General features: G+C 43.8%; 1 protein-coding gene across 5 annotated transcripts in view; it reads right to left on the bottom strand.

Annotated features, from left to right (window-relative positions):
* Positions 1-8,335: 8,335 nt before the first annotated feature.
* Positions 8,336-27,711, bottom strand: part of plxna1b (plexin A1b) — a 186,512-nt gene continuing 167,136 nt past the window's right edge. For 2 of the 5 annotated variants that reach the window (XM_070959932.1, XM_070959933.1), the window contains exons 22-32: positions 25,629-25,885; positions 22,695-22,761; positions 19,414-19,560; positions 18,809-18,968; positions 18,288-18,391; positions 17,923-18,031; positions 15,895-16,085; positions 13,171-13,340; positions 12,648-12,860; positions 12,411-12,561; positions 8,336-11,800 (exon numbers count right to left, since the gene is read on the bottom strand). In XM_070959932.1, the coding sequence (XP_070816033.1) occupies positions 11,705-11,800; positions 12,411-12,561; positions 12,648-12,860; positions 13,171-13,340; positions 15,895-16,085; positions 17,923-18,031; positions 18,288-18,391; positions 18,809-18,968; positions 19,414-19,560; positions 22,695-22,761; positions 25,629-25,885 (1,665 nt within the window). In that variant the 3' untranslated portion in view covers positions 8,336-11,704. Of the gene's footprint in view, positions 11,801-12,410; positions 12,562-12,647; positions 12,861-13,170; positions 13,341-15,894; positions 16,086-17,922; positions 18,032-18,287; positions 18,392-18,808; positions 18,969-19,413; positions 19,561-22,694; positions 22,762-25,628; positions 25,886-27,636; positions 27,666-27,711 lie in introns of those variants that run through there. The other 3 variants (XM_070959934.1, XM_070959935.1, XM_070959936.1) reach the window with 2 other exon arrangements.

The following is a 27,711-nucleotide window of genomic DNA, read 5'->3' as shown; positions in this document are numbered from 1 at the left end:
ACTCAGAGAAGAGAAGAGACGAGAAGGTCGAGACTGAGGCTTTTTAGAAAGCTGCGGCTCCAGAAGAACTGAACTGAGCCGACAAAGGCAGGAGAGAGGGAGAGGCGAGCAACAGGGGCTATAAAAAATTCATTGCCAATGGAAAGGCACTGGGAGTCCTACAGTATGTGAACTGAGCACTGTAAACTCTCTCTCTCTCTTTGTTGCCTGGCTCTCCCTCTCTCTGTTACAGTCATTTTCTTTCTATTAATGTTCTCTACTGGATTCCAGGCTGTCTTTTATTGTGAAAATCACTGCTAGGAAATTCAAAGTGAAGTCAGTTGCATTGAGGATTTTAGATGAAAGCATGCATTCAACACAGGACTAGAGGACACGGTCAGATGAACAGGACTATAACATGTGCGTTCATTCCCAATAATTGTACTGAAGAGCAATGACACAGCAAGATATCTTTCGGTCTTTGGTAGAGAAGAGTGATTTTTATGTACTGTCTGCACAAGCTGATGTATGACCTACCAGGGAATACACATTACAAATTGTAATGTTGCCACCACAGTACATAAAAGCACATCTGAGCATTTGGCGGTTTGGCTGGGTAGTATATGTGAGCAGAAGCAGCAAAATATTCATATCATCATGTCATTCAAGCAGCAGTTTGGAGGCCGTGCCATTCACTATGAGTGCAGCTAAAAGGTTGCTTATACTTAAAATGCTGCTAAAGAAAACTGTTTGATTACTGGACTGGTTTTGCGTGTTTCCATTTGATTGCTTCATGTGTTGTTGCATATTATTATATTCAGATGTCTTTCCCTTTTTGGTAAGTTGATCATAGGGGCAGGTAAAGTGACATCCAGTTATTGATCATTTTAAATCAATTAATTTGGAACAGAAACAAAAAGATTCACATTCAAATTCTTTTGAATTTCAAGTTGTTTTCAAGTTGTTGTTGTTGTTGTTGTTGTTGTTATTTACTTCCTGGTCATCATAAAATAAACTTAAAGGAAAAGCAGGTAGTGCGCGTGCCTCACAGCAAGAAGGTCACTGGTTCAATCCCCGGGTCAGGCCTTTCTGTGTCAAATTTGCATGTTCTTCCCGTGCATGCGTGGGTTCTCTCCGGGCACTCCGGCTTCCTCCCACAGACCAAAAACATGCTCATTAGGTTACTTGGTGACTCTAAGATTGTTCTTAAGTTTGAGTGTGAATGGTTGTATGTCATATGAATGTTGTATGTTGCCCTGCAATCGACTGGTGACCGGTTCAGGGTGTACCCCGCCTTCCGCCCAATGACAGCTGGGATAGGCTCCAGCCCCCCCACAACAATGGGGGGCAATGGATGGATGGAATAGTCTGATATTTTGGAAAATATGCTTGTTCAGAGTTAGATGAGAAGATAAAGCCTGGAGACATTGTTTTTTTGTTAACAAACAGAACTGAAACAATTGGCAAGTTGTGGTTTTACATGAACTATGCTAGGCTATGCTAATAACCTCTGGGCTCCAGCTAAATACCAAATGGACAAAATGTGACAGTGGTATATCTTCCCACCTACAGCAGCTCTCAGAGAACAAGGGGACGGGAACATTTATTTCAAAAATGTTGTAATGCCACAGGTATTAGTGTAACAGCAAATGCCAATTGTTCATATGATTATAATAGACACAGGAGACCACAGGCAATCATTACATCCACAGACCAGGGGGCACACACACACACACACACACACACACACACACACACACACACACACACACCACGCTGTAGTTTGTGAGTGAGAGACACAGCAATATGTTCACACATGTGGGGTTTGAGGTTTGTCCTGAAGACGACATCACCTCCCTGAGCAGTGCTCACCAACATATATTAATTAACCCTTTCTCTTATCGTCCTGCCACTACATGGTGAAGAACTGAGCCAGCAGTTAAACTTCAATTTCCAGGTAGCTGTTAACTCTGTTATGCACACACCCACCCACACGCACACACACGCACGCACCTCCACCATGGCCTCATCACTGTGGTTAATTAATTGAGCTAATTAAGGGTCCTTGTGTCAGTTCTATTGCCAGGCAATGTCCATGCCTTATCTCAATCCCACAATGCACTTGATCACAAGCTGCTGTGTTTGAGACGTTCCCAAGAAGTGATTAATTAATTCATGAGCGCTGGGTCGTTAAGACACACCACATCCCTCTGACATCAAAGTGACAGCGGTGAATTCATGAGAGGGTGGAGGTTGTGTGGAGGCCGAGGGAACAGTCGCGTGTTCGGAGCTACTCTGTTGATCACACATGAAAGGCCGACAGACAAGCTGAATGTGAGGGTCAAAGGTCAAAGCTTGGGCTAAATCTTTGTAGGGTTTAGGAAGCGTCTGGCATCCTCTGATACATCTAATCAGCATTAATAATCACTTATCATAATTTGTATAATAAGTAAATGTTTTAAGCTGACGCGTGGCTCTGAATAAGAAAGAATGTAAACATATTTTTTTCCATTTCATCTGGTCCGTTTTGTTATCTTTAAAGAACATGCAATGCAATTTTATCGTTTCTGACTGCTACACATCGTAGCTAATTACCAGGCAGGGAAATAATGGAGAGAATTATTCTATTTATTGTCTAAAGAACGGCTCTTTCAAGAGCCATTCAAATAACTGGAGAAAAATAAGCAACTGAAAAATGTGTACATATCTATTTGACTTCTTTGTTGTGCCCCCTCAAAGCTTAATGCCACAATGGGCCCTAAAGAGATTCATTCTTCTCTCTGAGGAAAAGCAGCGGCTTTCAAGTTCAGTTCACTGAAGCTGCAAGACATGGGGAAAAAAATGTAGCCAAAGACGCATATTTGAAGATCAAAGGGGGCTGTATTGTGTGTTTGTGGGTGTCTTTCCGTGTGTGTGTGTGTGTGTGTGTGTGTGTGTGTGTGTGTGTGTGTGTGTGTGTGTGTGTGTGTGTGTGAGGGAGAAAGACAGAGAAGGACCCACTGTGGACTGCAGCCATAAGCAACAATTCTAAAGTGTTTTATCAGTCTGGTGTGGACCATCAGCTGGATGAGCCGTGATTAAATTGACTGACAGTGTCTTGTGTGGGAAGTCTGGAGCTGACCTCTCTGACCTCCAGACTGCACACAAACCACTCATGTGTACACACACAGAGCTGGTAATGAAATGTATGCATGTGAAAGCATTTCCGCACACACACACACACACACACACACACACACACACACACACACACACACACACACACACACACACACACACACACACACAGAGAAGCATAAAGAAACAGAGTTGATCTCTCCATCCATGAGTGGAGGTGTGAGGGGCGGATGGGCTAATCGGACAGACTCCTCTGGATCCTGGGGGATGTGACCCATCACCTGGCAGGGAAGACAGGCGAATTAGACAGACCACCTCTACCCGTTCATAGCAGGGGGTCCCCTCAGGGAGCTCTGTGTGTGTGTGTGTGTGTGTGTGTGTGTGTGTGTGTGTGTGTGTGTGTGTGTGTGTGTGTGTGTGTGTGTGTGTGTGTGTATTTATGTGCACATCTGGGGAGGAGGGGAAGCTAAAAGGTGAACAAGGTGACACTTGGAAGTCAAGTTCAGTTCATACTTGATCTGAAGCAGTTTGGCTCAAGGGGAAAATGGGGGAAATTGTATCAAACATGAAAGCAGGTCAGCGGTCTCAGAAATCAGTGATGAGTGGCTGAGCTGTGTTCAGCAGATTAGGTCCAGAAGATACTATAGACAACCTCTTTAAAAGCTCTGCAACGCTCCATATAGATTGCCAACTCGTGTGTGTTAATCAGACATCAGGAAGCTTTAGGTCAGTGGAGCAGGGAATGGATTTTCTCAGGCCCTGACAGGGAGACGCCGTGCGTAATGGTTTCTACCTGTGGAGAAATTAACAAGCCAGTCAGAACAGAGGAGCTTTCACTCCACCTCAGATGCAGAGATGTGGCAAGATGGTGAGTCCATAAAATGCACTCACTGGTTTGGAGAAGTTGCCTTGATTTTGTTAAGGGCATTTCAAGTGTTTAATTGAACTCTGAAAACTTTTTTTTAACAGTAATGCTGGTACTGAATTAGGCAATATGGAGCCTGTGGGAGCTTGGTGGCCATGCAGATGTGCTGTTCTTTTGTTGAAGGCAATAATATGCTCGTGTCTGCTTTTCGAAACAGATTTCTAATGAGTTCAAGGAATTATAAAACATGTCGGATAGTTAGTGTATGCAAATGAAGTGAAACACCATTCCAGTTTTCTCTTCATTACAACTAGTCCAGCGACCTCAAATACTCCACAAAACAATTAAATTGTTTAGCAATTTTTCTACAAGCAGTCCTGAGGACAAGTACCCCAAGTGCCTGATTAGGCAAGAAATTAATTCATTATAATTACTTGCAGCTTTATAGAAAGAAACAATCATGAATAAAAATATCTTTTTTATTAAAGTGATTGTAATGTTTGGCGTCAAATCTGATGATGAGAAAGGAAAACACTTTTGGACAGAGTTTTTCAAGTCCATCTTAGTCAATATTGGATTGCAAGAAATGTGGGACAAAACCCACAGAAGTCATTCTGTACAAAAATGTGTTCTTACATCCAGATTTCAGCAGTCTGAGTTTGCCAAATGAAATGATTGTTTTATAAGCACAATTCATAGTGTCCACGTCCACTTGTCAGATATAAACTCTGTCATCAGGTATCTCTTTGGACTGTATGCATGCAGCCCAAAGTGTATGATCACATAGAATTTACATGCAGACTGTACACGTCAACAGACATGTGATCCTTTCTGTGTATGCAGACACCACACAGCCCCTTCAGCTGAACTTTAGAATGCATTTTTGGACAATGGATTTTGTCCCTCATCCTTTAAAGCTTAACGGATCCAGAGATCAGTAACTCTCTCAGTGTGCACACACTATGGATCCTCTTAACCTGTCTTTGTATCAAATGATGTTTTGGCAACTTGGGGACCCCACAATAAGCTGTAAACCCAACATTAGCACATTTGCACTTTTGCATTCATATAGAGTCATGCTTCTCTCCACAAGGCAAATTTAAGTCCAATATTCACGTTCCTTTCAGCTCTGTTTTGGTCTTCACCAGCTCATGAGGTAAAATGCTTCTTCATTAGGTGCTAATTGCTCCACTATGTCGCCAGCTGGTCACTAACTTGGTCTGTCTGTCATGTCTGTTGTGTTCAGTGGGCTCAGACTCTAAAAAGCTTTGTAAAGTTTAGTGGAGCTGTCGAGTCGGGTAATAATTCCATGTGGATTCTTTTCATATTACATGTAGTAACTCACTGATAATATCAAAATACTGATTAGAGCAGCTTTAGCTTCATCTATTCTGTTACAAGTTGTCAGTGCCTTCATAGCAAGGCTGTAGCAGCTAAGCTAACACATACTACATCTTTACTAAATGTTCACTATGCTGCAGACTTGCACTTGCCTTGGGGAGCTTTGTATGGTGAGACTGTGCATGTCTATGGTGGGCTGAAGGTTGGCAGCACCTGTTCTTAACACCCACTCCTCTCCTTCAGACTCAAACACACACAGCTTCGTCGGTGCACCAGAAGTTAAGAACAGTGACAGTAATCCATCTCGTAGCATCCCCCAACCAGTCACGGCTGTCACCTTCGCCTCGCCAGGAGAAACTGAACCGCTCACCGGATTTAGGGGCCCTATAGATACCACTGCCACTCATGGTGCCCCGGTTCCGCCATGCTCTTGATGCAACACACATTGACAGATAGCAAAAGACTCCTCTGCTAAAATAGAATTCCAATTTCACTGGGTTCAGTGTGTGATAAAACACAGAGCCCTCTTCAATTGTAACTAAACGAGATTAAAGAGGAGGGGGAGGGGGGCGCATATACAGATCATGGCTTTATTAACTATGGCAACAGAATTTTGCATGCAAGGAGAGGTGGAGGAGGGAGGCAGGGGGAGGGGGGTTCAAGAAACGAGCATCTTATGCTTTGCAAGGAATTTATCATAATGTTCGCGCTGCAAGATCATTTGCCTCTTGACAGGATCATTACGAGATTCAGTGCTCCCACGACCATTACGCAATTTCAGCGTTCCTCCTTGGATGGAATTTTAATTGAATTAGCCCGGCTGGTTACACATGGTGCGAACGATAACATTTTCTGTCTATCTGGGCTCATTGAATCTGCTGGGGGGGGGGGGGGGGGGGGAGTGCTGACGCTTTAAGGCAGGCCATGAAAAAAGGACAAGGTGGTTTTGGTTCATTCCAGTATGCTTTCTTCTGGGTCCCTCTCTCTCTCTCTCTCTCTCTCTCTCTCTCTCTCTCTCTCTCTCTCTCTCTCTCTCTCTCTCTCTCTCTCTCTCTCTCTCTGTGTTGCTCCATGCCTTCTTGTTCTGCAACAATACATGCCATGAAAATTACTGGCCTAGCCTATCTGAGCCAGCTGACACCATACTGTATTATACACTCAGAGCCACTCTTCCATGTAAGCGCCCATGTAAGCTGAGGGCAGTGCAAGTGTGATGTATGGTTAGGGGGTAAATGTGTTAGTATTAACACCTCCAGAGAACAAACCTCCAGCAGCCACTCAAGTACATTGCCATGAGAATGATTAATGATGCTGGTCATGTTATGAAAGGTGGGGAGACAGAGGAGGGAAGCTATCGTGCTGCCGGCTGACAAGACGGTTTCTCTTGACTGTGAACAATCTGGACCTTAATTCTTTGATATTAAATCACACAGCTCATTAAGAGGATAATGTGGGCTGAGTATCGATGGGAAATGTTCAATACGTGTGCAGATACACCAGTATCTCTTTCTGTGCCAATACCAGTTCTACTTTTTTCAGTATCTCATAATTGAGGGTTATGAAATGTTCAGGTAAATTTTGCCATGCAAGAGCCTCAATAAAATACAGCCTAAAAATGGCAAAATGATTATTTGAAGCAGAAAGTGTGTGATTTGAGAATAATATAAGTCCAAATCTGAACAAGCATTCAATTCCAGCTTTCAGTACTTGACAACTTTTAATAACTGGAACAATGGGAACATTTTGCCCTGTGCCAAGAATATATTAAGGTTCCATATCTAGCCTTACCTAACCCTGTTTTTAATAAAAATGTATCGAACATGTTAATAATAATAATAATAAAACCCTTCACTCTTAAGTGCTCCTCTGCACAGACAGATTGGTCACAGTCCTGCAGGGTTAAGGTCTGGTCACACCAGCATTTCAAAGAGTAAAACACACCAAAATGTAGTTCATTTCATTATGAAATGCTTCAATCAATGGACTTGCTTGAGGAGGTGACGTAATGACACCACCATCAACTTCAGTGAGATTTGACCCATGATTTCATGCTACAGAGCACCAGCAAACCGTCTTGACAGTGCTGACCTTTAAGGGAATGGAGAGCCAGAAAGTCCAAAATGAAGGAAGCGATTGTAGCTTATTGCACCATCTGCTTTAATTCAAACCTTCTCTGTTGAGCAAAAGAGAGAGTTTGCAGGCAGTTGAGACAGGAGTCAATGGTAAAAATCCTGAGTGAACATATTCCCCTGAGGACGACTGAGCTAACAGTTAGCAAGCTTGCTAGCTGTTAGTTCACCCCCTTAAGTAGTTTCCAAACAGCGCAGCAAGCTTTCCCTACATCAACAAGCTTGTAGAACCACTTTACATGAAGAAATGTGGATTTATTTCCAATGTGTTACTTTGTGTTGTTGGTCATATTTGCAATACCACACATTCAACTGATCAATTCTGAATGTAAAGCAGGTAAAGATGAAAAACCTGTAGTCTGGGGATGAGAGTCCCTTCAATGATGTGCAGGTGATCGTCTGAGTGGAAAGGGTAGAGTGAAGAAGAAGGTGTGAGCTGTGAAAAGCTACTTTGAGTCCACAGAGAAACAAACCTGCATGTTTTCTACTTTATCCACCACAGTCCTTAAATAAAAATCCCAAGTCACATTTTATTTAGCAAAAAATGTTTAATCTCTCCTTGATGTGTGTTTATTTACAAGTAGTAAATCTGCAAAATAGGAAATAACAGAATATTTACACAATGAATGTTAACCTGCAAACTTGTGACAGTTGCTTCAAGTCTGAAACTCTGTATCTGAGTTATTGTAGTATTAAAATTCCTTTGCCAGCTCTGTCCGAAATTCATTTGCTTTGTGTTTCCTTGGATCCTCTATGTAACTTCCATTTAATAAGAAAGGCAGAAAAAAAAAAGAACCACTGAATTTTTCTGAATCGGAAGAAATCAGGAAACCAAAACTTGAGAACAGAATGGTGCCAGGACTTGCATTTGATTGAACTATGTTTTTTGTTTTTTGTTTTTTTTGGAAAGGAGAAAAGTGTGACAACGCATGTCTAAAGAGCTGAGAATTAAACATGAGATACATGACTGTGCTGAATCTGCTCACACTGAAAGCAGTGCAGCAAACTCCACTTGTTCATTTGTTCCGATTTGACAGGAAATCAGCATTAAAACCAGCAACTCTGTCAAACTACATGTTGTTCCTGTGACAAGTTCTAAGTCAGCAGCTGATGCTTGCTTCCTCCTGATGACATCAAACACTCTGCGACAACTGACATGCTGTATACCACCTCAACAACAATAAATACAACTCAATTATCACACCAAACAGTGCAAGATGAGGGACAGAGAACGGTGGCTGGGAAGTTCCTCTAAAGATGCGTCCAGACTTGCAAAGCAGGTCAATCTAAAAGGCAAGTAGCCATGCAAACTACAGTATAAACAAGCCGACTCCCCCAGCAGTCATTTCATCAACCAACTTACAACCGGAATACGACACAAATGGTGCATGAACCTGAGAATGAATTGAGAATGTTTTAAGTGTCTTTAAAAAGCCTGACAGATCACCAGCTGGGCTCTGTCGAGTCAGTTGGTTTCCATCTGTGTGCTTTTGCAGGGAGCGGGGGGATTTGTCCCTACTGTACATTGTACTCACACTGATCATTCAAAGGGCTGCTGTTAACAGCACTGCTGAGCTCGAGCCTCAGCAGTCATCCATTTCCTTGTAATGGGATCTACAGTAAGAGCACCAAAATGCATGAATGCAGCAAAAACTCGGCTGCACACTGAAGACAGCTAACCTGTTTGGAGTATTTGTAAAGTGGACTGAGGATATTTTGGTGGAGTTTTTGCAGTACTCTCATTAAGTTTGATGATTTTAACACAGACTATTGAAAGTGTGAAGCCAACATGGTGGCCAAAACGAGAAATTTTGATCCTAACATGGGCAGAGTGGTAAGTTGAGACTAGACAATCAAGTCCCGACAGGCATCCTGTTCAACTACATGTGGGCTCGTGTGTGCAGCTGTAGAAAGCAATGTCACATCTCTGACATGTAAACAAAAGGTGAGTTGACATGAATTTGGGAGGTTGTGCTCACTATTCTTGGATGTGAGAGAGGACTGTTTTTTTTTTGTTTTTTTTAAGGAACCTGGCGTTCGAATGGACAGCGACAGCATTTATGATCAGCATAAAATGACAGCCCTAATGTTTGATAGAAAAACAAGGTACAAGAGTTAAAGCAGCAAGTCACATTTCCATCACAAAGACACAGATGCTCATCTGATGCAACAATTTCATTTTGATCCTTGATATCAGGAAAATAAACCTCGAGTTCGGTCAAGTACTTCAACTTCAGGCAAACCGAAGAGAATTTTGTCTTCTGTGTACCGTAAAATGTACAATTTACATGTTCAAAGAAAACAAAACAAAAAGCAAACAGCTTTTTTTCATCATGAAAAAGTATACAATTTACAAATGAAAACATCAACAAAAACATTATACAGACCACAGTTTGGTTTTTCGGCAAGCCAAAAAAAAAAAAAAAAAAAAATCGGAAAACTATTTCTCACCACAAAGTCAAAAACCCTGACTTCAAGACTTCAAAAAAAAAAAAAAAAAAGGGAAACAAAGAAATCCTCTTAAGAGAGCAGTAATAATAAAAAAAGCTTAAGCCACACATGGCAATAGGCTAGTTTTGAAACAAGAGCTGCAGGCAAGGGGAGGATTACTCAGCCTCGTGTAGCTAATGAACAGAGGTGAGACACCTCTGTATCTCTCTATAACCCCCCTTGTGGATAAAAACTAAAGCCTCCGTCTCAAATAGATAGGTTAGAGGTGGAGAGAAACACTCAGTATATCTTTTCTTGCCCCTCTATTTGGGTATTAACATTGAGAAAATGGAAAAAAAAGTGGCTTTCAGCTGAAAACAGCTTTTCCAACTTTGTTTCACCGCAGAGGGGCTCAGCTAAGCTCTACCTGACCTCACTGTCGCTCCTGTAAAGACATAAACAGTGTCTGAGAGCACCAAGACTTTGGCTTTGCTCTAACAGGAAAGTGAATGACCCTTCCAGGGATGATTACACAAACTCAGGATGCACGGATTCCTAACGCTTTGATACTGTGGCTACGTGGCGTCGGGGCAAACAGAATATTTCAGGTAGTGCAATGTAGCTACTTCATTGTTCAGTCACTATACCACGACCCACTGAACTGTCACTCCTCGACCCTTGAAGAACAGAACCGGCCGCGGATACAGACGTGGCCATGATAAAGCAACAATCCTGTGAGTATATATTTGGTTTTCGGGAACCAAAAGATTGCACTGATTGAATTAGAAACAACAGCAACTTCATGTTTTCACCATGAATTGTCCTCGAGGAGATTTCCCGCTTTTTTCAACAAGGATCGTACGATGGGTCAATGCTCAAACAATTCTTTTCAGTCACTAGGCATGTTCATATTTAAAATCATACGGTAGCACATTCCATCTAACAAAATGTCTTTGCACTAAACAACATTCAAAGAAAACATGGCACAGTACGACTTTTTTGTTTCTTTTTCTTTGTTTTTTTTTTGTCTACGTAGTTTTTTTTTCTTTTGTACTTGAAATATCAAATCATGTTTTGTATTGTCGTATTTTTATCATGTTTGTTGGTTTAAAAGGAAAAACAACAAAAATGTTTTCTCCCTAATCTTTCTTTAAAAACGTAGCTGTATTTATATATAATATCTATATCGTCTTCCTTTGTAACGTTTCTGTAAATTGTGCAAATTCAGCAGTAATACAAGTGGCGAGAGATCAGAGAGTGGGCAGTTGATTACATTTATACAAAAAAAACAAAAGAAAAACAAAAAACAACATCCTTTAAAACTGTGACGCCCATTGGAATCACATGACCTACAGAGCCTCTCTCCATTGGCTCATCACAGATTGGTCCATCCTGCTAATGACGCCATATATGGAGTTCCTTTCCAGGCTTCCGTTGCTTCTTTCCTGACCAGCGCTTCAGCACGACAAAACTCCTGAAATCAAAATCAAGCAAACAACAAAACACCAACATCCACAAGAATCAAATGCTGTCAGTTGACATGTTTCTCCATGTATGCATGTGTGGAAACATCCGGTGTCCCAGTCCCTCACACAGACACCAGCCCACACACTGGACGGGGCTGCAGACAAACACACACACAAACACATGTAAGCGTACACAGGCCCGCCCATCTCTGCCGAACCCCCCCCTGTTTTGCAGTATACTGCTTCAGTCCTTTTGCAGTTCGTCTGTCGTGTTGTTGGGGGTTGGAGTTTTGTTTGTTGGGTGAGAGGAGCGAGGGGGAGAGACAGATGGAGAGGAGGAGTGGAGACAAGGAGGAGATGGAGGTGCTGGATGGTCCTCAGCTGCTCAGGGCCATTGTGTCGATGACCTGCTCCAGCTTGCTCCTCAGTCTCTGTCTCCTCGCCTGCTCGTCCCGCTCCAACGCCGACAAGATCTGGAGAAGGAAAGGCGAAGGGGTTGGTTGACGTTGCAATGTTCTGGATTTTGCTTTGAAAACATGGAGCGTTTGTATCCCCAAACAAGACACCAACATCCCATCTGGCAGGTTCATAATTGAGACACGTTGGAAATTCCAATATAAAGCCAGTATTTAAATAATGGTTGAATCTCCAATGGCAAGCACAAACAAATGAAGTCCAGGTAAAAAAAAATTATGTGTAGCTTAACAGTTTCTGACAATTCAACAACAGCAGAGTCGGGCCACTCTGCTGCTCTGAGTTTCTATTTTTCATCCATCTATTAATTCCAGTTGTTCCACATTTATGTTTCTCCAAACTAATCTTAAACTGCTGTCAATGAAACTGAGCACTTCCTGTAGGTATTTCACTCTAAAATCCTACCAGTGATGGCCAGGCTGGAAGACTTTTAATGTGGAAAATGTGCTGGAGGTGAATGAAAACAGTATTTCTGTTTGAGTGGTGAGTGTGACATGGCTCTGTTCTTGTAAGGATGGAGTCAGTGTTGTGGAGACAATACTGAATATATCAAGACAAAAATAACACCTATGTAGCTCAAAGCTGTGTTTAAATGAAAGTCCTTCTCACCTCATCCTTGTACTTGACAATGTAGGAGTAGATCTCGTGTAGGGCCGACATGCTGTTGAACTGGTTTGCATGCAGGCGCGACTGCTCTGCCAGGTAGGCACTCATGTCCTGGTCACTGATGGCCGGCATCCTGGAGATGTCAGAGTAGTACCTGGAGGACAGGAAGATAGTTAAGATCTTGACAAAAGCTGATTGGAAACAGCTTTAAGATAAAGACAGCTGAACATGTTGTTGTACCTCTCTACCCAGTTCTTATAGTTGGGGATGTCTTTAGCGTAGAGCAGCTTGTTCGAAGGTGAGTCCTTCCCAAGTTTATGCTCCGATGTTGAACAGGAGTCCATGAAGGTTTGAGCCACCACAGACAAGCAGGCGTCTGTAATGCTGTTCTTATGGATGTCAAAGACAAACTGGGGGTTCTTGATCACGTTCACCCAGAACCGGAGAGGAAGACTGGGAGGAGTGAGAGAGTAGAAGGATGAGGAGGGAGAAGGCAGAGAGGAGTTGCACAGTTGGACATACTTGACAGGCTATTAGGGTGCAAAGAGCACTGCAGTCTGAGTGATAAAATACCTGGGGCAAGAGAAACAGGAACACTCTACATTGTGCCGCAGTACCACTGTAAAGTGCTGCATATTTGTTGGCTTACAGTCTAAATCTTTCTCAAACTACAGCCAGTTTTTTTCACAACACTAATGAGACCCAAACCAGCACCCAAGCACTCCCACTGATGCTCTTTCACAGCGTGCACACACAAACTCACCAGTTGCTCTTCCAAGTGTGCCGCACATCAGAGTCTGATATGGAGTGTTTGTCCGCCTGCTCGTCCAAGAAGTCAAACATGTACTTGATGGCGAGAGGCAGAGCGCTTCCTCGGTGCGCTGTGCTGAAGATGGTCTCAAACAGGTCATCCACAAACTTCTGGAGTGTACCCTGGGCAGGAGAACCAACACTGGCTTATTGTGTGTACTTTGGCATAAATGTGACAGAACTGTAATTGAATTTAATGAATGAATTTAATGTGGTGTGTGAGCCTATCATCAGAGTACATAGGGTTTTAGAAAGGACGTTAAGGTACAGGAGAAGTCTTCAGTTCATTTATTTAACTGACGGTAATGCAAAGGTACAGAACGCAGTTGAGTTATAATGCCACTAAACAGCCTCTGCTTGCATATTCCTCTGTGCTGGTGATGGTCGGCTGGAGGCGATGGCTGTCAGGAGCAGGTGTTTGAGAATGATGCTGCTTTGCTTTTAGTACTCCAACTTTCTGAGAGTTTGTGATGGTGCTGAGTGCTCAGTGTTCTTTACAGTATTTAGGATGAATCCCAAGGAGAGTTCAGCCTAAGGCTGTTCTAAGGCTGTTTTTTACCACATCACACAGCTCCGGAGAATCTGAATCCTCACAAATTCCTCTGAAGTTGAAACGATTTGATATTTCCCACAAGCATTCAGCACCGTCGTTTCCATCTTCAAGCATGGAGGCCACCTTTTACAAAACCTTATTTAAACCAGCCAGAAGTTGAATGTGCAGTTTTGTATTCATTCACACATCCACAAATCAGCTTCCTAAAACACACAAAGCTGTGGGGGCTGTAATAAATAAGAGCAAACTGCAGCGCTCCAAGTTCCCCCATCGTCTTCCTCTGACTTGCATTTCCCAGTTGAGGTAACACTGATGCCGCTAACCTTGCACTTTTCTACCTGGAGCTGGAACAGTGGAAATCTGGAGCTAATGAGTAAAACATCGGGGGAGAGGAAGTACCAAACTGAGCTGAATCACCAAGATAGTTACAACTTGCAAATGAGAGCAAAAAAGCCTGACACTGTTCGTACTGTACAGGCAGTGGCTGAGTGTTTGTGCTCACAAGCTTTTTATCAGTGTGTGCAGATTTGGGATAAAACAGCTGGGCTCCACACGTATACGTTTATGTTAGACATTCAATACTTTGTGGACCCAAAATATGTGAATTAGGCTTTTCCCAGATGTAATTAACGGGGAGGATGACAAGCTGTTGTTAGTAGTCTTGTACTGCATGCGGGGCTCAGAAGAAAGAACTGGTCGTGCTCAAGAGATAATGTGAAAACAAAAGGGTGTATTTCACACTTAATTTTACAGATAGAAGTTTTGTAAGGCGAGGCAAGGCAAGGCAAATTTCTTTGTATAGCACAATTCATACACTAGGCAATTCAAAGTGCTTTACAGAAGCATAAAAATACATTAAAATCAAAGATTTCAAAGAAAGAATGAGATTAGATTAGATTAGATTAGATTAGATTAGAAGAGAATAGAAAAATAAAAATAAAATACAATTAAAGGAAAATTAAAAACAGAAGCCAGTATAAGACAATAATTTAGCATTTAGAATGATTAAAACCATTGAGCAAATACATTTACTGTAAGTAAAAGCTGAAGCAAATAATAATGTTTTCAGCCCTGATTTAAATAAGCTGACACTTGGTGCAGATCTCAGGTGTGCAGGGAGAATGTTCCACAGGTGAGGAGCATAATAACTGAAAGCTGCTTCACTTTGTTTGGTTCTCATTCTGGGAACACACAATAGGTCTGTCCCTGATGACCTGAGAGGTCTGGATACTTCATATGGAGTTAATAAATCTAGAATATATTTTGGTCCTAGACCATTTAATGCTGCATTTAATTGTATACTGTTGTGTGCAGTTTTCTGTGGGTTAACAACTACAAAGACCTATCAATCCTAAAATGATATTTCATGCTATTTTAACCTCATTCTTATTCATGTAATTGAAATATTAATACGGAAAAATGAAATACGCAAACCCCTCCAGTTGAAAACATTCGCAAACCTCTCTCAGGCGCTTTTGAAACAGCTCTGGTAAAGATGCCAACACCGTACCAGCTCAGACAGTCCCAGAATACAAAACAGTCCCAGGGTTGCAACTGCTGTTTCACAAAACATTTTCGCAGTGATGGGAACTCAATCACACTCTGCTCAGTGGTGGCTAACAACTTGCTCAGGGATGAAATACACAACGGCTGATCGTTATTTCTCCAGGACATCAACGCAAACTGCAAATAACCTTTCAGATCATCATCCGAAGACACACGCTGCATAAAAACCTGAGCACAGGTTCCACAGAGCTGTCTGGAGGACATGGAGGAATTGGGTGAGTAATGATGGTAGGGTAAAAGCCTGGGCCTAAAAGCCCTGAGGCCACCAACAAAGGGCCCAGTAACACCGACCAAACAACTCAATAGTCAAAGGTCAACCTCCTAATTAAGACACACACACACGCAGTCCTGCGCATATGTGTGTCTTTGTACAAAAGGTTATGAAAAATGTTAATGAGCTTTGAGACCACCACCACACAAAGGTCAGGGGTAAGGGTTGCTGGTGGAAGTGGGCTACATGACAGGATATGGTGGAGTGGGGTTTTTAGGCTAAAGGGGTGTGTGTGTGTGTGTGTGTGTGTGTGTGTGTGTGTGTGTGTGTGTATAGCTTCTAGATACCTTGGTGGCGAGCAGTCTGGTCAGGTAGATCTCAGAGACCATCTTGCTCCCTCTGTCCCCTTCCCTCTGGTCTGAGTGGTCGTGGTTCTTGACCAGGTGCCACAGTTTGGTGCCGCTCTCGAGGTCGGGGGTGATCATGGGTGTTCGGGAGCGCAGGCTGTCTGGACTGCTGGCCGTCCTCAGCATGCTCTCTAGAAGGGGGTGGCGGATGAGACGTGGAGGAGAGTTGAGTGAGAGGGCCAAAAATAACAGTAAGAAAAAGCAGACACACATGAGGAGGCGAGCATGTGTTTCGTGATATTAGTTTTGTAATATTAGCATCCGGGGATGAGGAGGTAAAAAGGTAAAGAGGAAGTTCAGAGGTCAAGGTTGTGTGCAGAACTGCTGCTCTGAAGCTCTTTTTGTAATACTGGGATGTATGTGAGTGTGTTGTTTTTTTCAGTGCGTCGAAGAGTGAAAGAGATTTAGCTTTGACACAAGGCAAATTTTAGAGGAGAGAGGGTCTTAAAATAAAGTGCAATCTCATCTATCCTGCAGAAATCTGGGGCCTCTGGCTGAGAAGGCAAAGGGATTATTAGATAAACATGATTTGATTACATATATGAAGCAGCCCAGAACTTGGTGCCAGCCTGAAGTGTATGAGGGTATAATTCATTTTGTTTTAATCACTTTCTCAAGGTGAACTACCTGTAAATGAAGCGACCCCGGTATAAAAAAAACACATGAATAAGAAATCTGAGGCAGCTACAGGGACCAAAAATCTGCGTGAAGCTAGAACACATTTCTGAAAGGTGACAACTTCCTCTGCTTGCATGTCACTCCTTCATTCCAGAATAAATTTGTCTGTCACTCTCTCTCCTGCTCCTTCCCTCCCTCCATTGTCGGACAGTGATCCCCTATTTTGTGACACGGAGCATTACGCTCTCGTCTGAATGCTTGTCAGTTCCGTGACAAAGCAGGAAAGGATTGAGAGGTTCAAAATGTCAGAGCAGAGAATGTGGACCAGGGAAGTGCAGTGTGAGTGCGACGGAGGTGTTAGGGGGTATTTATGTGTGTGTCACGGAGGCAGAGCTCAGGAACAGAGTTACTGTACACCAGAGAGGGATTTAGAAAATAGAAAAGAAAGATGAGAAACGTGAGATACAGAGGTCCACTTCACACCTAGCATGTGGTGGAAGGTGTCTGGATTTGCATTTATTTGGCATAAAAATGCAGTTCCATCAGACATATTCAAGAAATTCAATCAGCTGTCTGTGACACAAGCACACCTCAGATCAGCATTGCCTGCCTTAATCTCCTGCTATAAAGTGTGCTACACAGTGCAGGTGGAAAAGGTATGTTATTTTCTTGACATCTATTTCTATGATGTTTTAGACCAATTTGCTTGTATTGTATTTTTGTATTACAATATATTGTTACCAAACAGACATGTGAGGTATAAAGGGGATCAGAGAAGTGAGCAGCAATAAAGAGCTCGTCAGTGAAGGAGCTGGACAGCCAGGAAGCAACGAGGCGCTGACACAAAACCAGCCTTCAGACGTGGTGTTGAACTGTGCAGCTGACAGCTGTCATGCACATCGTCCTCTGTGGGAAGTACAGTGAGATGGGGATTGACAAGATTGGTCACTGACATATTTGACATTTTTGGTCAAAAATGTTATTGAACTCAAAATCTGCCTAACCAAAATGCTAAAACATTAGTTCCAGTGGCTACATCGTTTAATAAGATCTAGACCTGAATCCCAGTTCACCTGAAATGGTTGAAAGAGGAGGTACCAGAACCTAAATGGGGACCTAGTTTAACATCAACAGATTTAAAGTGATCAGTGGTTGATCCTGTTAGCAGGATCATCATTTTCAAACATAAAAACATGTCAGAATTCATCCATTTCCAATCCATTTTGCTTTTACTGCTGTCGCCGTTAGAAATGCATTTGAAGTAATACGAAGTGAGTGCACACGTATATAAATACACATGTACACACAGACGTACACAACTACACACAGACAGAACACACACACACACACCTTCTCTCGTACCGTATCTGCTGAGGGACTTGGTGAACGTGGAGGAGTTGGAGATGTTGTAAGCTGAGTTCTGTTTAGGCACCAGGGCAATCACTGAGCCATCTGTCACCTGAAACAGGATTTCCAACACTCACAAAGCGTCCAGCAGCAGGATTAAAGTCCAACACACAAACAGAGCTTATTCTCCACAGCGCTTCTTTACGGGACCTACTTCTTACTTTCACATGATGTGCATTTGCATATGAAATATACCCAAAACAACAGCAGCTATAACCCAAACGACTGCACTGAAAGCAACAATAATGTGCAACCAAATCATCAGCAGAGCATCATGGGAGTTATGTTGTGCTTGAGCAGTGGGGTACCTGGTAGTGAGCCAGCGTGTTCAGTCTCTTCCAGTCATTGTCTATCTTGGTGGTGACATCCTCGTCCTGAAGGATGATGCGAGCCATCCTGCCCTGTCTCCATTCTGCGCACACACACACACGAGAGAGAGGTAAGGTTGTGTATGTCATGTATGTTTCATATGAGCAAATAAAGAGAGAAATGAGACATGGATTGCATAGATACAGTCACCAAAAACTCCCACCTCCAAAGAAACTTAAGTTGCTGTGACTTACTAAGGATGCAGAGAGCATTGCAAGTTCACTGACTGAATAAATTAAAGGGGGTACAGTGCATAATTTCAGTGACTTTTGGCCCCTGACTTGAATTTATTTTTGTACAGGATTATTTCTCCTGTCTAGAAGGCCCCCTCCTGCTTCAGAGAGCCCTTGAAACGAGTCCCTCTTTACCCCCTGTAGCAGTGCACCTGTGCTTGGAGTGTACAATTGGCATGTGCATGTGTGCATGTGTGTGTGTGTGGGGCAGCTCTCTCTCTCCGTACCCAGGTCCATATCGGAGGCCTTTGGTCTCTGGGAGTAGGGCGTGCCCTTGTACACAGCATCCAGCAGCTTCTCCTTCACCTGCGTCACCGTGTCACAGTTCAGGCTTTTCACCGTCACCTCGGGAGCGTTCTCATTCTCCGGGTTCACACAGTGCAGCGTCTACAGAGGCAGAGGTCAAAGGGCATGGGTCACATGTTGACTGAGATGTCAGCACACACTGGGAGCATTATCTATTGATGTGGGGAAGCATGACCCTGCAATGATTTCTGACCTGCAAACCAACACTTCTTAAGGCAATTTAGAATCAATATTCAAGTGCGGACCAATGCATTTGTAGCTCCTTGTTACTGTTAGAAATGGTTTCATCCCAATTTTAGAACAGAGGTCATATTTATTTGCACCTATTTAATGTTGACGTCATAAAATATGAGTTGTAGAAGCCAATATAACTGCAAAATGGTCCCTGATTTAGCAAGCCCAGCTTTTCAAGAATACTGTGTGCGTATTAAATCCACATCAACGTACTGTATCAGCTGTATGTGTGCATCTGTTTAAATGTGCAGTCCGACTGCCTTTGTCCACTAGTAAGTGTATGTGCACTGACCAAAGTCTTGTAGTCAATCTGCTGCCTGATGAGTTTGTCCTCGCTGAGGGAGTAGCGGGCCTCTCCAGTGATTGAGTCTATTGGTCCCTTTTCCATTTGCTGCTTCATGGCACAGTACAGCATGAAGAGAGGCTCACCAGCACACTCCTGGAAACAGGGAGAGGAAGTCGTAGGAAGAGGGAGATGGGTAGAGGCAAAAGGCCAGAGGAGGATGGATGAAAGGGAAGAAAGGAGGGAAAGAGATTGTTTAAGTACGAATGCAACCATGCAAAAAGTTTACCTGCAAAAAAAGGACACAACAGCAAAAACTGCATAGCTTTGCTGAGCAGCTCTCCAATTATATTTGTAATCTTCTTTAAGCCAACCACAGGCAGAGAAGTGAAGGACGAGGCCATGGCCTGTGTTGGCTAATAACATGCACACACACACGCATGCACGCATGCACGCACGCACGCACGCACGCACGCACGCACGCACGCACGCACGCACGCACGCACGCACGCACGCACACACACACACACGCACCATTTTTCTCTCTCGTGTCTCTTCTTTGGGGAAAAAAAACACCCTTTGTAAATCTATGTTTGTGTGTGTGTGTGTGTGTGCAAGAAGGAGAGGAAGCACAGTGAGTGTGAGTGAGTGGCAATTGATGGAGGAGTTAATAGAAGGTTAACGACTGAGGAGTGAAAAAACGCTTGGAGAAGCACTTTGGTGTGTGAGACGTGTCAACCAGGCAACGAGCGCTGGGATGCTGGGCCTCCGTCTCTCTCTCCCTCGCTGTCCTTCGCACTCGCTCGTTCTGCTGGCCTGCCAGCTGAGCACTGCCTGCTTGCACCACTTCTCAGCTCCTTGTTAAAGGATAATTCCAGTTGTTCGGTTTTGGCTACCTTTCCCATTTGCAAAAATAACACTGAACTAAGTGAGGAATGCTGCGATGTTGCTCAGAAGACGTCAGACAGAGCAGGAAACAGGAGAGTTGATCATCACAAACTTCTCTGACTGACAAACTACATGACTGTAAATGAGCATCACATTTTCCAGAGAGACAACACAATCGAGGTCTGCTTCATAGCTATTTCCAGAGCTTTCAACAGCATCTCATGGCCTTCAGTGGAAACTTGTATATAAACAGTCAGGTCATCTATATTTTTCCTCATTTTTCTCTTATTGTTGCTTTTTACAGTAAAACACTGGATAAATTTACATCTCTTTTCAACACAGAAAACAGTTGGTTAAACTGCAACCTGTGGCAATGCTTCATTTTAAAGGGCCCTCAGTCAAATAGTTTGGGAACCACTGTGTTGGTTTGTCTACAACAGCTCATTATAGCGGTGCCACCATGCTCTCAGATGTCATGTCTCACTTTGGTGAGTACAACATAATGGAAATAAAGGCCAAACTAAGAAAATGGACCCAGGTTGTAATAAACTGGAATCAGGATTTAAGGGGTGCACATTACTCACATTACATTACTTTTTTAAATAGTCTTGCTCTCAAATTAATGCTGTTTAGCCAATGACTTATGGGTTGCATTCGACATGCAACTTTGTGCTTTGAGGCAGACGAAGTCTACTGCCCTCCACCCCTTCAGGAGGGCATGGTCATGCATCAATACGTCAGTCATCTTGGTGAGCTGTCAGATGAACAGTGCAGGATAATCTAGCACTGGCTGAGGTAGTCTGTTTCTAACTTCAGTGTCCTGTCGTCGCTATTCTAACATATCTTTTTCATTCATTTACTAATCTAACTACTCTGACAATAAAATTTTACTGCAGCATCCTAAAACTGGCAACTGCAATTTTAGCAGAAGCAGCACACAGCGCTTGTGGTGCAGAAACAGAGCAACCACGTGACCCTCTCTAACCGCTCTCTCTAACAAGCCAGTGCACAGGAGGACAAGTGAACCCTTAGAATAGGGTAATGGATAAAAGGATTTTTCTTCTTACTTCTGTTCCCCTTGGTATGTGAAAGCTTTATCTGTTTCCTCCCTTTGAACAACTACTTGACCTTTACCCATCTTTATTCACACCTGGCTGAACCTTGAAATTGTTCCAGGCCTCTCTTTTATGTGACCCCTAAAAACTCAGGAGAAAGAGAGGCGCTGAATTGCGGAGGTTAGATAAAAGCTAGGTTGGTAACCTTGCTGCAAGCTACAGCAAGTCTTTGCTTCAGTACTCATTTCGCCCCGTCCCTCCATTTCCCCCTCTCACCTTCCCTTGCACTCAGTTTAAACACTTTTCCCACATCCTCAACACTTCCTCTCATCAATCCACAACCACTTCTGACCATTTTCTCTCTACATTCCCCCACCTTCTCCTGTCTGTTCTCTGTTGTTTTTGTCTTAAGTTCATAAACACAGCTGTTATTGCAGGATTTCCAACAGCTTCCCTGGTAACCCACTCCCCTGTCACTGAACCCAGCTCTGGCTGTCCAGTCTCATATTTGGAGCCAAAACACACACACATGCACGCACGCCCAAAAGTGACACAGTCTCACATAAACACACACAGATGCTAACTGGGACCCCCAGGGGCTTGGCTGGTTTGCTGTCCACTAGCATGCCTGTCCTGGCGGGGGTTTAAGGCCCCGCTGCTAACTGATTAGCTGCAGTGATGTCTGAATGTAGAGAATGTGTGTGGAAACAAGAATTTAGCACAGTTTAAGCCTCAATAATTCCCTCTGATTCCATATCAGAGGGAAAGGAAGTCAAAAAGAGAAAGAGAGCCACAGACAGACAGACAGACAGACAGACAGACAGACAGACAGACAGACAGACAGACAGACAGACAGACAGAGAAATGAGAGAATGCATTTGTGTAAGATCTCTGGCTTCCTCTTTTGCTAAGCCCCAAAGCTCTGAAGGGGGATACAAACACAGAGGCATGAACACACACACACCCATACACACACACACTTTCCTGGCTGTAAAAGAATCCAGTGAGGGACACAAAGAGAGGACAGGTTAGTGCGACAGGCTACAGCGATCACAACAACATGACCAGCTGTGTCTGAACAGCACTTCAGACTGCAGATTCCTCAATTCAGAGAAAGGAGAATTTACCACATGAAAGGCAGAGGTAAGGGATAGGTAGCCTGCTGCCTCTGCCTTATCTAATGCTGCAGCTGTGATTGTGTGTGTGTGTGTGTGTGTGTGTGTGTGTGTGTGTGTGTGTGTGTGTGTGTGTGTTAGGCATTCTTTTCTATTCTCAAACAGCAGCAGTATTAGTATTGCTTCAAAAGTTGTGTGTGTCTCTGTGTGTGCATGCGACAGACAATTTTACCTTGAGGAACTTGTAAAGCAGGAAGGTGAACCAGTTGGTGAGCATCTTCTCAGCGACTGACTCCGTCCTGGGAGAGATGAAAGGAAGCGGGAGAGAAAGGAGCCGGGTGAGAGGGAAATAATAGAAGAAGAAAATTAGAGAGTGGCAGTGAACCGATGGGAAAGAAGAGTGAAACAACATCAGAGCGGCACAGAAAGCTCCACACGAGACACTGGGAGGTTTGGGAATCGTCCCAAAGTGCTCAACAAGCACACCCAAACAAGCCCCACCCCAGGCTATGATCTGCGGGCACAAACCAACACTTTCATCACCGGGGGTGAAAAGCCATTTAAGACACGCTCGCACATCAAAGCGAACACGCAGCATTATCAATAGTGGCGCGGTTAGCCTTCAAACACTCAAGCCCTTTCCGCTGCTCTCCTACGCTTCCCCCACCCTCACATGCAAACAAATTAACTTGGCAAAACAAACCCCTGCATTTCTTTCATTGTTTCACACTCCCCCGCCCCCCTCACGTTTTTTTCCCCTCCAAGCAAACCCACTCGTCTTCATTAAAAATATAGCAATTAGTATAATTCGCTAACTCCTCTCGTTAATCACAAACCTGCCGTGTAATGAGGGGAATCTCCACACGTGCACGCTCTTGAGCAAACACACGTGAACAACCGGTGAATGGAAACAGAGCAATTAAAAGGCATTGTAATTACGGACTTATTGTGTCTAATTTGTTAAACAGCTGAAAGGGAGACCGGCAGTAAGGGTACGTGGGGGGAAAAGCAAGAGGGCCAAAAAGAGATTATTTCTCCCTCTCTGTCATCGTCCTCAGATTTACGTCCTCGCTTTCCACCATCCTTCCTATTCACATTAGAGCGAAACAGGAAGACTGCTCGATGGCTGCTCTCTATGCATCAAAGACAACTTGAGTCCTCTGCTGGGTTACTGGGTTGTCCAACTGGGCCATACTTGTACTAATTATTAGTCTTTTTGTCGTTAGCAAAGGGTGAAGACAGGTGCATTCTGTTGAAATGACAGCACAGGAACATATTTTCTCGCTAACTTTGCACAGAAATTCTGTTTTTTTATGACAACTGAGGAATAGTCGGGGAATAAAGGGAAAACAGGAAACTAGGCCAATGTGCTAGACAAACCAGTGAAGGCCTGTAGCAGGAACGAGACGTGAACTCCTACGCTTCCGCAAGCCTCCCCGTTTGACTGCTGTTTGATGTATGTGGAGCAGTTTTTTTTTCATGGCTGTCAGCAAAATATAGCGAATGAAAGATGAGGCAATAGGGAACGGAGGGATGGAGGACGATGGAGGCGGGCACACCTGGACAGAACACGCTTTTGGGCATGTCAGGACATGATAGTGGGCGACTCCTAACATCATCTTGTTCAGGGAAACGTGGTCCCTGCACCTATCGTTCCAAAGTTTTTAAACCTGTCCTACAAGAGGAGGGGCTGACGCAGCCTTCCTGGCCACACGCAGTCTGAGCCTATGATGTGCAGATCAAACCAAATGGACCCATTGCGACAGCATTATGTTACCACAGTGGATGGAAATCCACAGGGCAGAAGACTATTAAGTCTTCCTCCTGTGCTTTTCTGTGTCCATGTATAAAATTTAAAAAGTCTAAAGTCTATCTATTGCAGGAAAAAGACCAACACAGGGTGAACCATGTGTAATAATTGCTGAGCTTATTAACGCCAGCTCCCGAGGCTAGTGTAGTTAGCAGGGACAGCGTGTTGTGACCGTACACCCCAAGAGGGGATTGGAAAAGGCTTCACACAGGCACACTGGCTGAGAGTCATTTATTTGATTAGATTTTTAATTAAATATCTCTCAGAGGAGAAGGAAGAGAGAAAAAAACATAACTTTTTTATCATTTAATGTCTAATTCCAATTTATTTGGAGACAGGCCATTTCTCTAATTGTGTCTTTCTTTAAATGCATGGATCTTCCCTGCCTCACTGTCTGCAGTAGCTTGCTTTTCCTTCTCTCTTCTCCCTCTGCCTATCTACTCTCTCACTGTATTGCACCTTTCTGCAATCCTCCTCTCTCTCTCTCTCTCTCTCTCTCTCTCTCCATATGTTTCTCCTTCCATCAATTTGCCTCCAGCCCAAGTCTCCCTCCAGACATTTTGCCCTCTCTTTCTGTCAATCACGATTTCCCTCCCTTCCTCCCTCTGCTCCATCCACCTTTCTCTCACTGCCTCTTTCACCTCATATTCTTCCCGTCCTCTGTTGCTCGTCTTGCCCCTTTCCCCTCCTCTCTCTATCCCTCACCTCCTCCCTTGTAAATCCTGCTTTCACCCTTTACATCCCTCGTACTTTTCCCCTCTCTACCTTCCTCGCTGTGTGTGAGGGAGGAGAGCGCAGTCCGTCTGACTGCAGCTCCGCTGGGAGTGTGTGTGTGCTCAGGGGTGTAATCCTCTCTGACAGGGACAGGGTTGAGAGATAGAGACGAGGTAACGTCACATAGGCCTCTAAAAGCTACAGTCCCTGTCCGCTGGCTTCCCGCTCCCTTAACTTCAGCTGTACGAGGACAGACCGCACGGCAGTCTCCCACAGCATCGCCTCTATTTTCTATCATTTTCTGCTCTCTTCCTATTTTAGCATCACAATGAGTAAAACTATCTGTCTGGTTCTGCATGTGCATTACCACTGCCATGACAACAGGAGGGCAAGAGAAAGAGGGAACAATGACAAGTAAGAAAGCTGTGTTGTTTTTCTTCTGCGAAGGCTAAATGGTCAAGGTGCCCACATCCGGTAGGGTGCCTCTTCCCAAGGACGCCCTAAAGCAGTGAGAAGTGTAATAAACAAAGGGACGTAACCTCAAACTTGAACCCTCAGTGGGGAAACTATCTGTGCATGTGTGACATGTTTTTGTGCGGAGTCTGAGCCAGTTTCAACCCTCTCCTCTCCCTGTTTACGTACCTCCTGAGTAACAGCTTTGGGTGGTTCTTGCTCTCCAGGTTTTTGTCGATGAGGTCAGACAGGAGCTGTTTGAGGACGCCCGTGGCATACTCCATCTCCCCCTGCAGCGCCGTCATGATGAGGGAGGCCACGTTGCCCCGGTCTCGCATGGAGAAGGACCGCTGTGCCTCCAAGGTGCGGATGAAGGTCAGCAGGAAGTGCTTTTTAGTCAGCAGCTGGCCAAACAACGTCAGGGCCTTCTCCACGTTAGCGGGGACCTGAAGGGGAGGGAATGGAGGTGATGATGAGGACGAGTGTGAGGAGAGGAAGAGGAGGGATGGAGGAAAAGTAGCCATTGGTTGGATATGGGGAAGAGAAACACAAGAGGAGTGGAGAGATAGAGGGACGAGAATGAACGTAGTTTAAGGGAAGCAGGAAATTCAGTGTAAGGGTACAGGAGAATGGGAAGGAAAAGAAGTGCGAGGGAGAGGGGAAGTTAGAAGGAGGGATAAGAGGAAGAGGTGAAAGGCAGGAGGAATAAGAGAAAAGGTGTCGGAAAGGAAAGGGGAGAATATCAGAGCGGATAAAGAGGTTGAGATCAGGACGAAGAGGAGGAAGCGGAGAAAAGAATTGGTTGTAAGTTATAGTTTAGAAATGGATTAATGAGTATGCGTGAGAATAAGGAATACCAGATGAAGAACACATCGACAAAACAGCAAAAATGTGTACACACGCAGATACACTCATGACATATTTATCAAGGAAATCAGTTTCCACATGCATCCATAAAACAAGGTTTTCACTCTTGCATTACTTCATATTATTGTCCAAATGCTCCAGGTTCCTCCCCCCCACCCCCACCTCACCCCCCAGGACCAATTCTCTTCCTCTCTCAAAGCAACAGGCAGTACTCCCCCCTCTGAGAGGAACGGAGGTCTGTAGTGAGAATGTGAGCTTCATGCTGTAATAAGAAATTGATCTCCCTGCTAGCACACGACTGTGGCCTGTGATTGCCTGGGCCATACAAATGAAAATCCAATGTCGCGCTACACCATCCCTTTGGACTACAGGTGATAGCGCTGGCAGATACTGGATGTCTTGAAGCCCCCCGTCCCTGCAGCCGCCACCTTACATGCGTGTAGCGGAACGCAAGTGTACATTTCCATGTGATGTATTTGCGCGAGGCTAATGTACAGAGAGAAATGATGGGAGCACGTGTGCACGCTGTGTTACAGTGTCCGCACTGCTGAGGTTCATGTGAGTGATAGAGTGTTCCCTCTTGAGAAAGGAGCCGTAGCGGAGGGGAGAGTGTTTTATTGAATGTGGGAACATTGCTTTTTCAGGAGCCTCAAACAGGCTTGGTCAGGTAGAGGCAATCTATCATTTGTACCAAGAGCTCAGACATTGCTCACATCCCAAAAGTGAACCTTCTCTTCACTGTGTTACACCAAACTGGAGCTGACCCTCAGAGTTACTTTCATGTTTTTTGTTTTTTTCACTAGTTTGGGTTTGAACCATCTTCTGTCTCGACCCCTTGAATAGGAAGCTGGTGAAGATGAAACCTGTTTGGCGGACATATTCAGATCTGACATGATGGACATTCTTTTCTGACCTCAGCTACATCAAATGGGTCTCTACTTCCAATGTGCATTTGAGTTTTTCTGCTCTCCAACAGAAACTGTGCTAAAGTGCTGTCAGATTTTCACTCGTTTTGGTCTCATTTGGTCTCAATATAAGCCTTTTAAACCTGAAACTGATCAAACCCTTGCACAGCTAGAACAAACTTTAAAAGCACTCATTTAGAAATTAGTTTGGAAAAGAAAAAAAAAAAAGCTAAAAAATTAAAAGTATCTCCATTGGATTTCTGTTTTTTCTTCCGGGCACACTGTCCTCTGAAACTTTCTGAATTCTGACAAACAAACAAACAAACAAACAAACAAACAAACAAACAAACAAACAAACAAACAAACCAACCATTTCTTTCAAGTCTTTTAAGAATTTGGACTTCTTTTTTGAACTTCTTTCTTGCTTAAAATCTCATCTTCAAACAGCCCACTTCTAATTACATACCTCTCTCTCTCACACACGCACGCACGCACAAGCA

Source organism: Chaetodon trifascialis, chromosome 3 (assembly GCF_039877785.1).
Source record: "Chaetodon trifascialis isolate fChaTrf1 chromosome 3, fChaTrf1.hap1, whole genome shotgun sequence".
Classification (NCBI taxonomy): domain Eukaryota; kingdom Metazoa; phylum Chordata; class Actinopteri; order Chaetodontiformes; family Chaetodontidae; genus Chaetodon; species Chaetodon trifascialis.
This window is presented reverse-complemented; position numbering and strand designations above follow the sequence as displayed.